The 16,339-nt window shown below is 32.0% G+C and overlaps 1 protein-coding gene and 1 long non-coding RNA gene across 3 annotated transcripts in view; one reads left to right on the top strand and one right to left on the bottom strand.

Annotated features, from left to right (window-relative positions):
- Positions 1 to 2,570, top strand: part of LOC130440543 (uncharacterized) — a 26,027-nt gene extending 23,457 nt beyond the window's left edge. Inside the window, exon 3 of the long non-coding RNA XR_008909547.1 lies at positions 2,318 to 2,570. This is a non-coding gene — a long non-coding RNA (uncharacterized LOC130440543). The remainder of the gene's footprint in view (positions 1 to 2,317) is intronic.
- Positions 1 to 16,332, bottom strand: part of LOC130440540 (TBC1 domain family member 16) — a 22,255-nt gene extending 5,923 nt beyond the window's left edge. Inside the window, exons 1-9 of one of the 2 annotated variants that reach the window (XM_056773779.1) lie at positions 16,199 to 16,332; positions 7,659 to 7,968; positions 7,291 to 7,573; positions 6,008 to 6,172; positions 4,638 to 4,807; positions 2,722 to 3,011; positions 2,262 to 2,464; positions 1,609 to 1,860; positions 429 to 610 (exon numbers count right to left, since the gene is read on the bottom strand). In XM_056773779.1, coding sequence (XP_056629757.1) covers positions 429 to 610; positions 1,609 to 1,860; positions 2,262 to 2,464; positions 2,722 to 3,011; positions 4,638 to 4,807; positions 6,008 to 6,172; positions 7,291 to 7,573; positions 7,659 to 7,947 — 1,834 coding nt within the window. In that variant the 5' untranslated portion in view covers positions 7,948 to 7,968; positions 16,199 to 16,332. Of the gene's footprint in view, positions 1 to 428; positions 611 to 1,608; positions 1,861 to 2,261; positions 2,465 to 2,721; positions 3,012 to 4,637; positions 4,808 to 6,007; positions 6,173 to 7,290; positions 7,574 to 7,658; positions 7,969 to 11,167; positions 11,351 to 16,198 lie in introns of those variants that run through there. The other variant, XM_056773780.1, reaches the window with a different exon arrangement.
- Between the last annotated feature and the right edge of the window lie 7 nt (positions 16,333 to 16,339).

Below are 16,339 nucleotides of genomic sequence, written 5' to 3' on the forward strand. Positions count from 1 at the left end.
TTAGCTGCATTTGACGGATAAGTAGAATAACTAGATGATAGTCGGTACATACTGGAAAATAGCCATTTGAAGACGGACACCTGAACCTAAACATTATGTTTTGTACATAACTTATATGGTCCCTGTATACTTTCAAGTAGATCGTCCTGATAATTGATGTCACACAGACTTTGTCGGAACTGACACATTTTGGGTGACACATGTGATAATTGATAAGATGATTCGTTGTGTTCGCTCTCCACAATGTCTCTTTCTGAAACGTTCTATAACTCAAAGCTTTCTCAATTGAGACATGACCCCGTGAAATAGGTTATAGAGTTCTACTAACCAGACGACAAATACATGATTAGGTAGATGACGACTCATTTTTCATATTTTTGAATTTATGCATATTATATAGGTATTTGAATGCAGCTTATAAAACTTACCAAGAGAACTAAAGTGTAGTAGCATTTCATCTGATCGAAGATCTTGAGCAATAACGTCATCAGCATAAACCGATATGATAGCAAGACATAAAAAAAGATGGAAATAATCTGTCAAATAATTAGCCCAACAAGCTTCCCACATTCTCATGGCTACTCCTTCCGTAAATTCTCTTTTAAAACATCTGAAACAAACACAAGGCATAGATTTCAATTTAATTGAATTAATAGGACTAGGACAAGTATTAAAGTTTTTTTTGAAACCTTTAGTACAATAATGGTAATCTACACCAGTGTAGTATTATTCATTTATATGTCTGATTTTTTAAGTAAACTGAACGATGCCTTTTTTGATATGTTTGACTTACTGTCTTCATTGACAAAAGTTAAGAATCTAAAAAACAGAGTCTCTGCCTTCACGAAATACCTTACATGCTGATTTTTTCAACTATTCATCTACGTTACACTTAACCAATCGCACTGTTACTTATGATACTTATTTCAGTATTATTGGGAGCAATAATTTTCATTTATCCTCTTATCTTCATTGTTTAATCGAGGTTGGTGATAAAATCATGAAAGGGAGCCCACAATTCAATTAATAAGAAAAGAAATAAAAATTATCATATCAACAAATTTCGGCAGTATTCAAGAAAAATTTTCCTCACTTCTACCTATTCTTTTCAAGAATAAATTCCTTGTTTGTAATATATATTTTGAACGGGGCATTCCGCGAAGCCTGTTGTCTGCCGCAGGGAAGTTTAGTTAACGATGATATGTTGGTTTCGTCTAATGATTAAATTTGGCACCGAAATCTAGCATTGAAATTGAATAACCCCAAGCGAAAAGGTTAAACTCGTGTCGACTCAATGTTCGAATTGCCCCCTTAAAAATCAAATTGCTCCACTGTGGGGCGTGTGTCCCAGTACTGGACTAGAACATTTTTTACCGTTAGCAATCAGTAAATATTGAAAAAATCTTTTTATCTTTCAAAAAGTGAGAAAATCACATTTTGCTTGATTTGATTAATTTTTTCCCGATAGTGTACTATTTAGATGGATTATAATTAACATAGGCGATGTATGTTGAGTTTACAAAGAGCCTCATTGAACCATCCAAGACGGGGTATTGAAATGAATAATAATTAGTTGAAATATAAAAACTGAAATATCATAATACTTACAATAAAATCCACCGGTGGCAAAAAAGCAGTTCTAGAGCATCTCGATGTTTTTGTAGGTGACTGTAAAATCTGGGAACCATTAATCTGATTAACTCTCTTAAATATCTTAAATTTCTATCCATATCTCTATCTGTTGGTGTTGCAACAAAAACGGCTCTCTGCATTAATCCCACAAAACACCAGAAAGCAGCAACTTCATCTTGCAATTCATATAAAACTGGAGCTAATAGATCACTCATTCCTTGGGTATATCTGAAAAATTTTTCGTCAGTAGTTTATAAAATAAGAACAAAGCGGCTCAACAATTACACACAGGGGTGCCCAATGATGTCAGGTAAGGAGCTGGAACGAACTGATACAAAAAGCTCAACAACGCTAAGGCAGACATGAAGGAGGGTTATGCAAAGAGGCTGCGTATGATGGTGAGTAACAGACGTTATGAAAAGCTCAAAGATATGCTAGATAACAAGTTCCAATACGATATTACTTGAGTATATTTTCTATATATTTTATTTAGATACTTATGGATTAAAAAGATCTAAGTTTATATATTAAGGGTTAATCAACTTTGGAATCTAACTATTACCATCATATAAAGAAATTGTGAAATGATAATGAGTGGAAGAAAAATTGAATACTGAGATATAACTTACCCTAAGCCCGAATTATAAATTGCGTAATTCAATAAAATATTTTTCATTATTTGCAGGTTGGGATTATTATCTCCGGCAAAAAATGGATTTCCTCTATCAGTTCGCACTACATCCTCTTCAACAACACTCTGTATTTTCCTTCTAAATTGATGTAATTTATTTTCGCTTAATTCCAACCTTCGCCTATTTATTTCCTCATATTCCTGAAAAGGAATTGTAGAATTGGGAGTCGCATAGTACGAAATGATGTATTCTAATTATGAGCTAAAATCTTTGTATTATAAAATTTGTAAGCATCTCAAGATTGTTTGATTTTTATACATGCACAAAAAGTGCTTGTCATGCGTATGTACTACTAAATTTAATGTTCTGTAAAAACGCTAGTAGGAATGACATACATATGTGAAAAAGTGGTAAAATGGAAGTTCTCTATTCAAAATGAATGTATTGAAATACCTACATGTCTTCTAATTTCAGCAATTTGAATCCTTTCCTCAAACGTGCTTAAATAAGGAAACACGTGTAACAAAAAAGGCCAAACTTCTTTTCTAATACTTCGTTCCATTCCAGAAAAAAATATGTATTTTCTCAACGTCAGGTCATCTTCTAGCTGGCCCGTTTTATTAAATAAACACCTGAATACCTCCTCTGTCAGCTTAGGCACTTGTCCTTCTTCGGGGTGCAATTCTAATACCGACACTTCAGGTCTGCATACCATAAAATGGCGATAAGGAAGGTTTTCTTCTACACCTGCAATAAGTACTGATTTCTATCTACCTTCATTAGTTGGTACAAGATCGGTACATTCCACTAAGCGGTCACGGTGTCTGAAATACTCTTTTGGGCGTTCCACATAGCGACTACGATCGTTGTGGTCACGACTTACTTTCACTATAACCCTTGTCAACATGTGGGTCGAAATAAGCGAATAAAACTTGAAGCAATAAAGATTGAAACCATGAGAATCTATCTATATCCCTTTATTTATTATAAGTACCTACTTTTGAAGCATTCTTGTGACGCACCACCAAATATTTTACTATTGCCATAGAAGATATTTTAATTTTACTTAATGTAAATCAGAAACACTTCATTAAAAAATTCATTAACTTAAAATTATAAATTAAGCTCTAAAACCTTTTTCTTTACTTTCTCTATTTTGGCATTCGTTAATATTTATCAAAACGTCTGGTAAGGGCACTTTCACACCAAACGAATCCGAATAAATCAGAATCACTCCGAATCAAGTTGAATCTGATTGACCAAGATTCGACTTCGAGCGCTGCGTTTAAATGTGAAAGGTCTCTTTTCCCGCCTTCTGACCGGACAAATCTGGTTCAATCAGGTTTGATTCGAGGTCTCACTTGATTCAACCTGTCAGATTCGTCGTCCGGTCAGTCTTGAATCAACAACCATACGAGATGGACGTGGAGCTATTAATTTTAAAAGTTGAAGATTATAAAGATTATAGATTCAGCTGGTGTGAAGGAGTGGAGATATACCTACACACAATAAACAATAGACTTAATCCGACGAACATGTTTTTAAGGAAATAATAAGGCCATGGTCACCGTGTTTAGAGGGAGGGAAAACAATAACGGGCGAATATTATGTTGATTTACTGACTCGTTTTGAAGCCGAAGTACTTAAATAAAAAATGACCGCATTCATTAAAGAAAAGAGTTTTGTCACTGCAATTCTCACTCATTCCTCTAATATATTTCACTCCGAACATTTTGTGTTCCCAAACTTAATAAAACGACTTGATGGCAAGCTAACCACTTTCGATAAACACTGATTAGATTAAATAGGATTAGTAGTTCCTTTGTTATTTTAATTTGTAGTTCAAAAAACATAAAAATAAGGATGTGAAAATTACGCAGATTCATTGGAGAAGATACTAATTAATCCTAGAAAGAATACGGGATACGAGATATTAAGTTGGCTCAATCTTTTGGAACGAATCGTTAAATATAATGAACGAGTCTTATCTATACAGAAACTGAACCATAAATTTCTAACGTGAATTATAGTGATGGTTGTCCATCATTTACCGAGTATTACTTAGACGAAGAATATTTTTACTTTTAAATTCTTCACTCACATTGCAAAGTTTGTATTTGATAGGATGTATTTTTATTGTGCTTCTTTCAAAATTTAAAAGTTTCATACCTCGATAATTTTTGTTTAAATTTTAATGCATATTATTTTCCTTCCAGTATTTTAGTCGATTCAACCAAAGCAGCGAGAATGGTATCATTTTTCAACTTTTAAAACTTCTGGATACTTTTTTATTAAAATGACTTAAATTCAGATTAAAACCTTATACATTTGGAACACAAAAGCAAGAAATATAATTCAATGTTGATATTTTACCTTTAGCTAATTTGATATTGTGAAGTAGAGAATGCCACTGATGTAATACTTGTGCCAAATGGTCTAATCCACCGTGATGAAAGTGAAGAATTTTATATTGAGATTCTCTTGAAGCTATAACTAACTGTCCACAAGTGCAGCTATTATCACTAAAAAATAATCTCAGAGATCTGAAGAATAAAAGAGATTAGTTAATTTTATCAATATGTTTATTCTATAATATATGCAAAAATATGAATAAAAAACCACCGAAAGAAGTATACGTGAATTCGAGGTATGATAATAGATTACAGGAATTACTTTAGCTGCATCCATTTCAACTAATTAACGCATACACGTTGATTGACATTGTGATTTTTTATTGGCGGTTATTTGTCCCTTTTTCTCTACATCCGCCTTACTCACCAAATTTAACACCATGTGACTACGCATTTTCCGAAAATAAATTATTTTCTGAGAGGTAAACGTTTTGACGCTATTCTTTGCGTTAAGAAAGCCAACACGTAGCAGTTGAAACTCAATCCGAAATAAGTCTTCAATAAATGCTTTCATTCATGAGTTCAACCTGTATTCACCTTCATTCAGAGTGTGAGACACAATTTTGAGATTATTGCATTCCTAGTAAGGGCAGTACTGTGAAAAAGTATTATACAAATATATTAAAATGATTCCATATACACTCATTCAAAATATTCATCTAGATTTGGTCATTTCATAATTATGTGCTATTTGAAAAGATGACCCGACAATTTAGCTTCTTTCGACGATGTAAAAATCGACTCCAATAATTCAGAGTTATTTGCACACAGCTTTATATAGTTAACCGTCTCATTTGGAATTTTTGTTTGGAACTATCTCGATCATTATTGCCGGCTATAACTATCAAACTAGACTTTGTTAGAAGGATGGCGATTTCTTTGGACTGATAGCGAAATGCAAAAATTTCTAACCTCAAAAATGTACGCTTCACATCTCCTCAAGAGGTTTCACCAGATACATCAATCGCACATGCAATTTTAACAAATTTAAAAATGGCTATGAGAGAAACGATACTTGGGAAAGTTAGGGTTTGGCCTGGTTAGTTTGTATAATGTACTCAGAATAAATAAATTTATAATTGACTATTCTATATAAATATCAAGTGAATATGCAGTTATAATGTCATAAGTGTTTCGAGAATAATTATTCTGCGAGAAACGAGACGCAATCTATGAAAGTTACGAGAGATTGCTTAAGGATTAAGTCAAGTTACGAATGAACAATAATAATCGTTACTCATTACAATTATATAATGAATTAATGAAAGATGCATCAGTTTCGCTTTCTGACTTTCTGAGAAACGGTCTTGATAAACTTTCAATTATGCTTACCTCATTTGACTCAAATCTACACTGAACCTTCTACATTTATGAATGTGTTTTGGTTGTAGTATTGGCGAACTACTTAAGCTATCAGGAAAGTATAAATTAGGCTGTTGCATTAGGTACTCTGGTGTAGACAAACGATTCGATTCGGTTGATGTGATGGATTCTGACCTAAAAACCATTTCATGTGGACTTTAAGTTTCAAATTAGATACTTCAGATTTCACAATTAAAAAAAAAAATTCAGCAATGGTAGAATATTGGATCTACACTACAATTTATTTAGTTAGTTTACGATACGTGGTGGTTAGGTTATTTGCATTAATAAATCCACATTGCTTAATTTGAAACAAGAGTGAAACGTTTCAGGTCAATACTTTAGGAAGTCTATAGGAATCCAACAATGTAATATTTTCACTGTATATCAAACTAACTTGTATATAGGGGCAGTTGGACAAAAAAAATGTTCAATGAATAGAAGGCTAGATGTGAATTCAATTTATCCGCAACGCTTTGATCGTTAAAAATAGGTTCCATTTGAATCGGGATAGAAAATAGAGTAGAATAATCATCTACAGTATAAATGCGTCAAATGACTATACTACGAAACTCAACGTCGCGATATTTTACATTTGAGAGCCTGTGAACTCTTCACATTTGGAACAGGAGATCAGAACAACTAGATGAAGATGAAACCATAAATCAGGTTAGATCTTATTTAACTAAAAACTCTCCTGTGAGCGATCTGATTACTACCTTGCTATAAACAAACACGTCCAATTCTGACCAGGAAGTTTCAGGAACTTCTGTTCAACAAATCACTATAAACTGACTTTAACATGTCTATCAGGACTATTCATCTGAATACCCAAGAACAAAACGCCCCGATTTTTGGTCTTCTACATAACAGGAAAAATTATCAGCTATCGTGAACAACAGGTAATAACCTGTTAATATCTTCTCTTGATCTAGTTGTTTAAGCGAGACATGCTCATATATCGTCACCATAAAACATTCGCAGGACCCATATAAGCACACACATGCGAAATAATCCCATTCAAAATCATGCCAACCAAATCACTGCAAATAAAACAACTTCTATATCAGGGACATCCCACATTAAAAGTTTCTCTCTTAACTAGGTCACCTGAACCAATCCCAATTTACATCACTCCAAAACGAAATTGTTTTAGGCGGTACTAAAAGTGGTAGTACACACCCAGAAATCATTTGTAGATATTATTATTATTATCGTGTAATGATTTAACAAATTATTTGAATAATATTTACCTTGAGAATTCAAAGAACTCTGTAGGATCTTTGACACTATCGGGAGTTTGTATAATTTCTATTTCCGGATTAGAAATATCGACATGTATGCTAATTCCCTGTTTGTCACTTTCTTCGGAGTTTAAATCAGACATATCTAACCGATCTCTATCATCAAAATTCAAAAAGGGATTCGTGCTCTTAAGCTCTATACCAGTATGTCTTTCTCCATAATCATTATTAGAATCGTTAGATGTTAAACTTTCCAGACTATACCTCTTATTTGACTCTTTAAGAGGTGTTTCTGAAACGGTAAAAGGTAGATATGTTTCAATTATTGTGTTTGGGATCAAATATACATATAATAAGCAATAATATCTTAAACTTACCAATTAAATTTGTGTTTTTTGATATTGACGAATTCGGAATCCAAGTTAAAAACAACGTAGGTCTTCTGGTGTTATTATACTGATCGATAAAAACCTTTGTGGTAATCGTAAGATAACCAGGATTGTGTAGCAAGTGAGCCTCGTGTCTTACCATAGCTGGAGGATGCACGCACACATTATTCTTGCAGAAAAGCATCTCATTATCCTCGTAATCCGGGTTTCTCACACTATTTCCTTCTGGACCCAAGATATAAGTTGACGCTCGGCGAATAATATCTGTCAAAGGCATGTTTTATACTTCGATATTTTCCTAAAATGACAAAACACAATCATAAAATGGATGATTATGTTAACTCTTCACCGAGAATGGAGTCGTTCAAGGGTATTTTTTCTATAAAGTTTTTTTGGCTTTCAACTTGGGTTAGGTTAGTACAGACTCGGTTTAAACTGATTCATACAAAGGTACTAAGAGGTTGAGTATTTGCTGTTTTGCCATTCCCATTTGTGTGAGGTTGTATCCGTCCCCGCTAGACTAACTCAATTGAAAACCGGTCAACAAACTAGCCCACTTAAAAATAAATGCGACGTTGGTTTGCATATTTTGGATTTTTTTATAGAAACCAGAATATATATGAAGGTATTTTTTCCAAGAATGTTCCAAAAAGATTCGATATTGCTTTTTATAAAACTAAGTTTGTGCAAAGCAAAAGATAATGAGCAGTCTTAAGGTTATTGTGATCCATCCAATACTTTGTATTTGATTTTTCGATGTGAAAGTTTTTCTCTCTGAACGTAAACATTAGCAAACTGAAAAATATGCCAATATATTTAATGGTATGTTTACATGCTTGATAAAATTCCAAACACAATTGTATAAACGGAATGTTTGTCTTGGTTACGTGAGATTGTTTCCGATCCGTATTTTTGAATATAGATCAGAGAAAGCTTGTGACAAGCGTTGTCGGCGTATTTGCATTCTGGCGCATGTTTAGTGAAAGTCGCGAGCTTTAAGTGTCTATGGATTTTTAACATCTACCATCTTCTCTCCCAAACTGTTCAGTTCCTCTATTTTTTTTATCACATTTTGTATGTAAATTCAAGTCAAACAAAACGCATTAGCCAATACTACTTCTTCCACGTTCACTATGTTTGGCTGCACAATTTGTCCGTCTAGAAAACACTAACGCACTCGCAGGCGTAAATATAAATAAACGTTTGTAGAGACTTGTGGACGTTTGCTAAGTTTCGACAAGCGTAAAAACATATCAAAGCTTCAAAGCTATTCCCTTGAATGCTCTTTAAATCAAACCTTTGTAAAAATCAGTTCAAACGTTAAAACGTACTAAATTATTGTTAACTCATTCTCAACAGTTTTGTTTCCAATTATTTTGGCATGAGTGATTTCTCAAATATATAAACGTTTATTATTAGAAACAACAAATATTGCCCAAAATGATCAATGCATTAATAAGAAAACCTTAGTGTAATTTATGGATATCTTTTAGATTTTGAAAAAACATATTCTATGAAAAATCAACGCCATTAACAACCAACTAACCTCACCTAACCTATAAATTTCAACTTCACTTATAACGACCTAACCTATTGAAATTTAATGTTATTCATAAATTTACAATCAATATTGAACATCATTCACTAAAACTTATCCTTGGCTAACCTATAAAAATTCTACGTCATTCAAAATGTAACCAATCAAAAATTAATGAAAAATCCTATAGTAACCAGAATTAATTTTTTATTAATGAATATTTCTATCAACATCAATTTGAATATTGAATTTTGAATTCTATGATTTTAAACATTTTTACAAGCCTTAATAAGATCAAAAATCACCGGCAATCTTAATTAATTATTAAGTAAAATTTTATTATTGTTATACATTTATATATATTATTTATATTGTATTTCAGTCCCAGACGATGAATACATAAGTATTCGAAAGCTCGGAAAATATATTAAAGTTAGGCCACTTTGGTACCACGTTCCCAATAAAATTCTGATTTTTGCATACGAACGAGTTTGACACTAGAATTTTTTATGAGACCGAGATATCATTCAAAAGTCTAGACTGAATTTATAAATTCAAATTAACTCTAGCATACGTTTGAAGGATATATAGTTTGTCAATGTTACAATTTGTTTCGAAGATAAAATATGAACAAAAGCCACCCCCAAAATATCTCAAAAACATAGAAAATATCAAAAAAAGTTTTAAAACTTTAAATTCAAGATAAAATTATAGTAAAACACATGTCTTCTTTATTTAAACCAAGATATTTCCTTTAAAAAAGTCAAATTCATAGCTAAACCTCGCGGAATTTAGGAAGAAATTTGGAAGAAATCAACTTTTTTTATTATACCACATTCAGAAGTAGGTAATTAAGATTTGTAAACGGTTATTTTTGTTTCAATTGTTCAGGTCTGTATATGGGGTGATACGGGACTTGATAGAGAAAATTCGGCAGTGAAAATATTGCTGTGATTTTACGACCTTTCCTTTCTGAGTTATAGACCTTTAAAGTTGCGATTACGTATGTCCATGCAGTGTCTTATGCCCAATGGTTAACAATCCGTAACTTTTACGGGGACAACCTGTACAATCTAAAGATAGCAAAAATGAATTTTTCAATCGATTTTTTAACAAAAAGGCACTCTTTGTTAACTATACTCGATAAAATTTATGGTTTTGGAGATATGTAGGTTTTTAGATCGTGTCCATTTCTACATGTGTCATGTTTTCTTCGTTATCTTTGTAGACGTTTATTCTCAATTAGAATTTCGCTTTGTTCATAGTTTCTTTCCACATTTTTCTATATCTACATATGTTCACTAGTTCCTGGATATCAGCTGTGTTATTTATTATCAATCCAAATTTTTGTAGCCCATTATCGTGTTGAACTATTCAGTTTTTTACTTGGTTTCGTTATCTTATCCATAATTAAAATAAATATAAGCAGACCCTCTGTCGAGATTAGAATTCATAATAAAATTACCATAAATATCTGTTAACGTGTTCACAGCAGAAACCGACATATTGAACTTGAGAAAATTTCACAAAAATCGGAAAACCTTGTTCAACGTTAAAGTAAAAAAATATAATTCAGTAGTTATTGCTTAAATCAATATTTACATTTCAGAAGAATAATTTAGGATATTTAATTTATGACATACCTTTTTACTACACCTGCTATATGCATTCATTACAATAAACAGTAAAAAACGCAAGGACTGTAATTTTCAACAAACTAATAAATATGGAAATTTTCACTAAAACATAAATAATCGCTGTAACATGTTGATTGAAAATTACAAATTAGTTTCAGATTATACTAAACAACACAAAGTTTACACTAATTTTTATTAATTCTTAACCGAAATTTCTTCAAGTCAATTAGCTCTTTTATGTTCTTAATAATCTTGACAATATTTTTTTTAGACATTCTTCAAGAGTATTTCAATACAAATTCAACACTCAATACATAACTCACCAATAAAACAAGATAGGTATAGGTCTATATCCCCAATTCAAAAAACATATTCACACATTTCATCGTTCTAAACTCAATTCCGACGGGAATAAACAGGATAAAACCATGCATAGCTCCTTCACTTTCAGCATATCTAATCTAAATGACTTTACCGCCCCCTCTGGCTTACTTCAGTATTGATCTTGCGCCATCATCTTCTTTATATGTGTGGGCAACAAATGTGCCAGGAATTTCGGCAATAAATCCAATTTTAATTGGAAAGCAGTGAAGAATGCGAAATAATTATTAATTTGATATCTAAACTACGTAATAATCAATAGTAATAGAAAAATTAATATTTTTTCATATGTATGTATCTGGATATTAAATAATATACCATAGATAGACAAAATTTGATCTTTTGATTTTCTTTAAATCTTCTTTTTCTTCAAGTCTTTATCAAAATATGTAATATGTTTCTAAATATTCTTGATTTTAGGTCTCTTCTGTTTCAATTTAATTTTTTTTTGGATACTTTTTTAAAAGAAAGATAGAAATTGATGTTTCGACTTTTCTTTAAGTCTTCATCAAAATATTATATTGACACTGACAATTTGCGTATTTATATTGACCGATAAATACAATCAAAATCTAGAATTATGTTCTAATAAGAAAAATTAATTTTTCCTTAGTCCTTACATCTCAAGTATATAGCAGTAATCAATTAAATTATTAATAGTTTTATTAGAATTTACAAAATAAACCTATGAATCTTACTCAAACTATTTAGGTCTTTTTTATCATTTATAACTTTTCCGTTCTTATGAATGTGAATCATTTCTAAAAATTCTCTTTTTCGTGTATTAGATTTCGTTTCAAGAATTTTTGAATCTGTATACTTGAATTTATGTTTTTTAGTTTTTAATGGTTGGTTAATGCAGTTCTATTTTTTTTATCGTATTGATGACCTTTTAGTCTATTTTCTAAATACTGATATGTTTGCCCTATGTAGACAGCGTCACAATTAGTACAAGGCGCTTGATATACACAACATTCCCAAAAGTTAAACGTTTGGTGTGGTATCCTAGGTGACCACATTGTCGGACCTTTCATCATCAACGGAAATTTAAATGGTGAATCATATCTTGAGTTACTCAGGGAAGGGGTTGACCCACGTATTACAACAATATTAGAAAATGATGATAACCTTTCCGAAGATTTACTGGTATTTCAACAAGACGGAGCTCCCCCACACTATGCTATGCCTGTCCGACAATTTTTAAACGAAACATTCCCCGCTCGTTGGATAGGTAGAAGGGGGCAGATGATGGAGTAGCCACCTAGGTCACCGGATTTAACACCTCTATACTTCTTTTTATGGGGGTATTTAAAAACAAAAGTTTATGCTACCCAACCAGAATCTCTGGATGATTTACGAGAGAGGATAGAAAATGAATGTCGACAATTAAATCCAGCCGTATTAAGCAATGTCAGAGAGGCATTTCAAAATAGATTATACCATTGTATGGAAGTGAATGGTACTCATTTTGAACACTTATTATAACTTCATAATAAATAGCACAGTTAAAAAGATTAAAGAGTTTGAACTGTTGTACAACCCATTTTAGTACAGGCAAATAAGGTGAAAGTAAATAATAAGTAAAATTTGTGTTCTTAAAAAAAAAATTGTTTATCTCATAAACTAACAACTTTAACCTACAAGTATTATACATTTTTGAAATCAGCTCAAAGAGGAGTATCCAAATTTTACATAAAAAATATGAAAAGTAATTTAAAAAAATAAAGGGGATGCTGCTAGGGGTGAGGGGGTGGCTTTTCCAGTAAGTTTAAATAAGCCATAATGCTTGGTGGATACTTTTATCTGAAAAGCACTGTATAATATTACGTCTTTTGTTTTTTGGTGTTTTAGATTTTAATTAAGTGAAATATTTAGATAATGTATTATGTCCTTTATGACTTATACTAATATCATATTAATTGAAATAATTCGATAATTGTTAGGAAAGTCCTCATACAAATGGTAAGGGAAAATGTTTTATGTTTTGATGTTTCGTTTCTATTTTGTTTTTTAATTGATTGTAGTATCGGTTTATCCTTTTCTTCAATATGTTATTTATCATTTTTTCCGGATAATTATTTTCTTCCAATGCAGTTTTTGTTTTTTGAATATCAAAGCATCTAAATTCAGGATCTGATAGTTGGATAGATCTATCAGCCAAATAATTAATTAAGATTTCAAATGATTTTTGGTAGTATTAATGGTTGTATAAATTTTCAAACTTATAGAAATTCAAAATTCAAATTGACGTTGATAGAATTGATATTGATTAATGGAAATATTGATTCTGGTTCCTATAGGAATTTTCATTAATTTTTAATTGGTTGGATTATGAATGACGTTGAATATTTATAGGTTAAATAAGGATAAGTTTTCGTGAATGATGTTCAATATTGATTGTAAATTTATGGATAACATTAAAATTCAATGGGTTAGGTCGTTATGAGTGTAGTTGAATATTATAGGTCAGGTAAGTTTAGTTGGTTGTTAATGGCGTTGAATTTTTATAGAATTTGTTTTTTGGAAATCTAAAATATATGCATGGATTGCACTAAGGTTATTTAAATCAGTTTTCTTATTAATGCATTGATCATTTTGAGCAATATTTGTTGTTTCTAAAAATAAACGTCTTATGTAATGTTTTTCAGATATCAAAACTTTGGCAGATTCATAGTTCATATTGTGTCCTTCATGATAGACATGAGTCACTAATGAACATCTATCAGGATATAATCTGCTATTACTCTTGTGAGAACTTATCCGACTGACCAATGTAGTTTTTGTCACAATTTAAACAAGGTATTTCATATATTATGTTAGAATCTTTGGGCTTTGACTATTTGCGTTATATATTTTTTATAGCTCAGCGTTTATTCTTGTTTTCAGTATTTTTCGAATTACTTTCCTCTCCTACACTTCTATTTGGTCAGCACTCTTCTTGTTAAGGACCGAAGACTCACATCCATAAAGTACAATTATCCTGATCAATGTTTATACAATCTAATCTTGGTTGCTTTGAAGATTGCTTTTGCAGCTTTAAGAATATTATTCAAGGACACCATTAATTACAATATAAAATATTCGTTGTGTTTTAATTTATGTATCGCAACAATGTCTGATATTTGACTTCAATTTTTACTCATAAAAACGATTTATGAATGGAGTCTCCACATTGTTGCAATTATTATCAATCCCAACATTGAAACCTTTAGTGTCTCAATACGATAACTTGGTTATCGAAACGCAGACAGTATAATTGTGAGCGTTGGTGTAGTAGTAGTATAAGTAGTATAAAACAGAGGGTTTAGTATGAATATCACCAATGGCTCCAGAAATTCCAACTTAATCTATGGGTTTAAGTTAGTAATGATACGATGACTCATTGAAACTGTAATATTGCGTCAAATAACCATTTCATCGACAACGTATCAAATTTACTAGGGCCGATCACTTTTTTCCGCCTCTTATGCACTTAAAATAAAAACATGGTGAAGATGTAGTTTTTATTAAGATTAACAAATTATTTCTATTGCCTTTTGAAAAAAAAAACATTTGCTACGAAAATGTTCTTCAAGTTTTGGAAACAGCCGGTAATCGCTGGAGCCAAATCTAGAAAATATGGTGGATGGTCAAATAAGAAACCTGTCCGAGATATTGCGGAGGTCGTGTAACTGAGCACGTTATCCTGATGAAAGAGAACGCGTTTATTTAAATTTCCATGACTCATTTATTTCAACTAATCTTACAAGACAACTTTCTTTATTTTGCATATACTACGTTTCTATGCTACGTATGCTTGTATGTATGTATGCTTGTATGTATAACAATCATGTTCGGTACGGTTGTGATGTGATTTCTTGTGCTCCGACTTTCAGCTTGATGGTCTCTACAGCTTTTCTGCTGCTAATAAGCACTGTCTCAGTCTTGTGCTTCGTCAGTTGGAGATTCATTTCGTCCATCCATTGGTTGACTTTGTCAAAGGTGATGTCGAACATATGGCTTATCTCATCAAGATGTTTGGCAACGATCACGACCGCTACATCATCTGCGTACGCTATCAGTTTGACGTTACTTGGTAGTTTCAGTCTTAACAGTCCATGGTACATGACATTCCACAGGAGTGGGCCTAGAACAGAGCCCTGAGGTACACCTCCTGTAATATCGTACTCCTTAGGACCATTCTTCGTGTCATATTTAAGAACTCTATCGGTAAAGTAGCTGGCTACTATCCTACACAGATATTCTGGAACGATTTGGAAGAGACGTTATGCAATGAAGATATTCATCTCCATTATCAACTGGAAAGTTTCTTTGCAAAAACGGCGTATGTACGTCCTGCACAAAAAATGTTACTTTCCCGGAATCTTCGAGATGACTTTGATAAAAAAGTTATTTTGAACGAAAAATGTTGAATCAAAATTAATGAAATTCATTTTATCAAAAATGGCGGCGCATCGAACGGCAGCAAGCCTAAATCCGTTATTTATCGATATTATACAGTGGGACACGATAATTTATGGAAAGAGCGCGCTATACACGTTCTGGTTTCCCAGATGAATAATAATGCTACGTAAGTTGGAAGGTAGGTGCATTATTCTACTGGTCGACTTAACTGAATGTATCACATGGTGACCCCGAGTTATCAAATACTAGGGAATGTTGCAATGGATTATTATTGCTTAAATTTCTCTTGAAAGCACTGCAGCACTACAGCGCTCACGCACTAGCCGCGCCTGTCTCCTTACTTGCATACTAGACTAGAAAGGATCTTTTCATATAGCTATTATCCGATTAACCTAATCATAGTTTCCGAAAAGGCCTTATAAATTATTGTAATCTCTAAAATCAATGTTTGCATTCACATATTTATAGCAATTATAATGTAGATAATCAAAGGATACCATTGAAACACAAATATTCATCACATTGATAATATCAAATCTTAGCCACTCTATTTTAATTTCAAAACTTACCATTAATTTGTTCGAATTCACTTGCTACAACTGCTAGTTAGAACGTAAACACAAATCTTATTTTTCATTCACTTGGTTTAGACACTTGAAAAATTATAAATTGGATCTTTATTCTTTAATCAATTTGACTTTAGACTTCAT

This window comes from Diorhabda sublineata, chromosome 2 (genome assembly GCF_026230105.1).
Source record: "Diorhabda sublineata isolate icDioSubl1.1 chromosome 2, icDioSubl1.1, whole genome shotgun sequence".
Lineage (NCBI taxonomy): Eukaryota > Metazoa > Arthropoda > Insecta > Coleoptera > Chrysomelidae > Diorhabda > Diorhabda sublineata.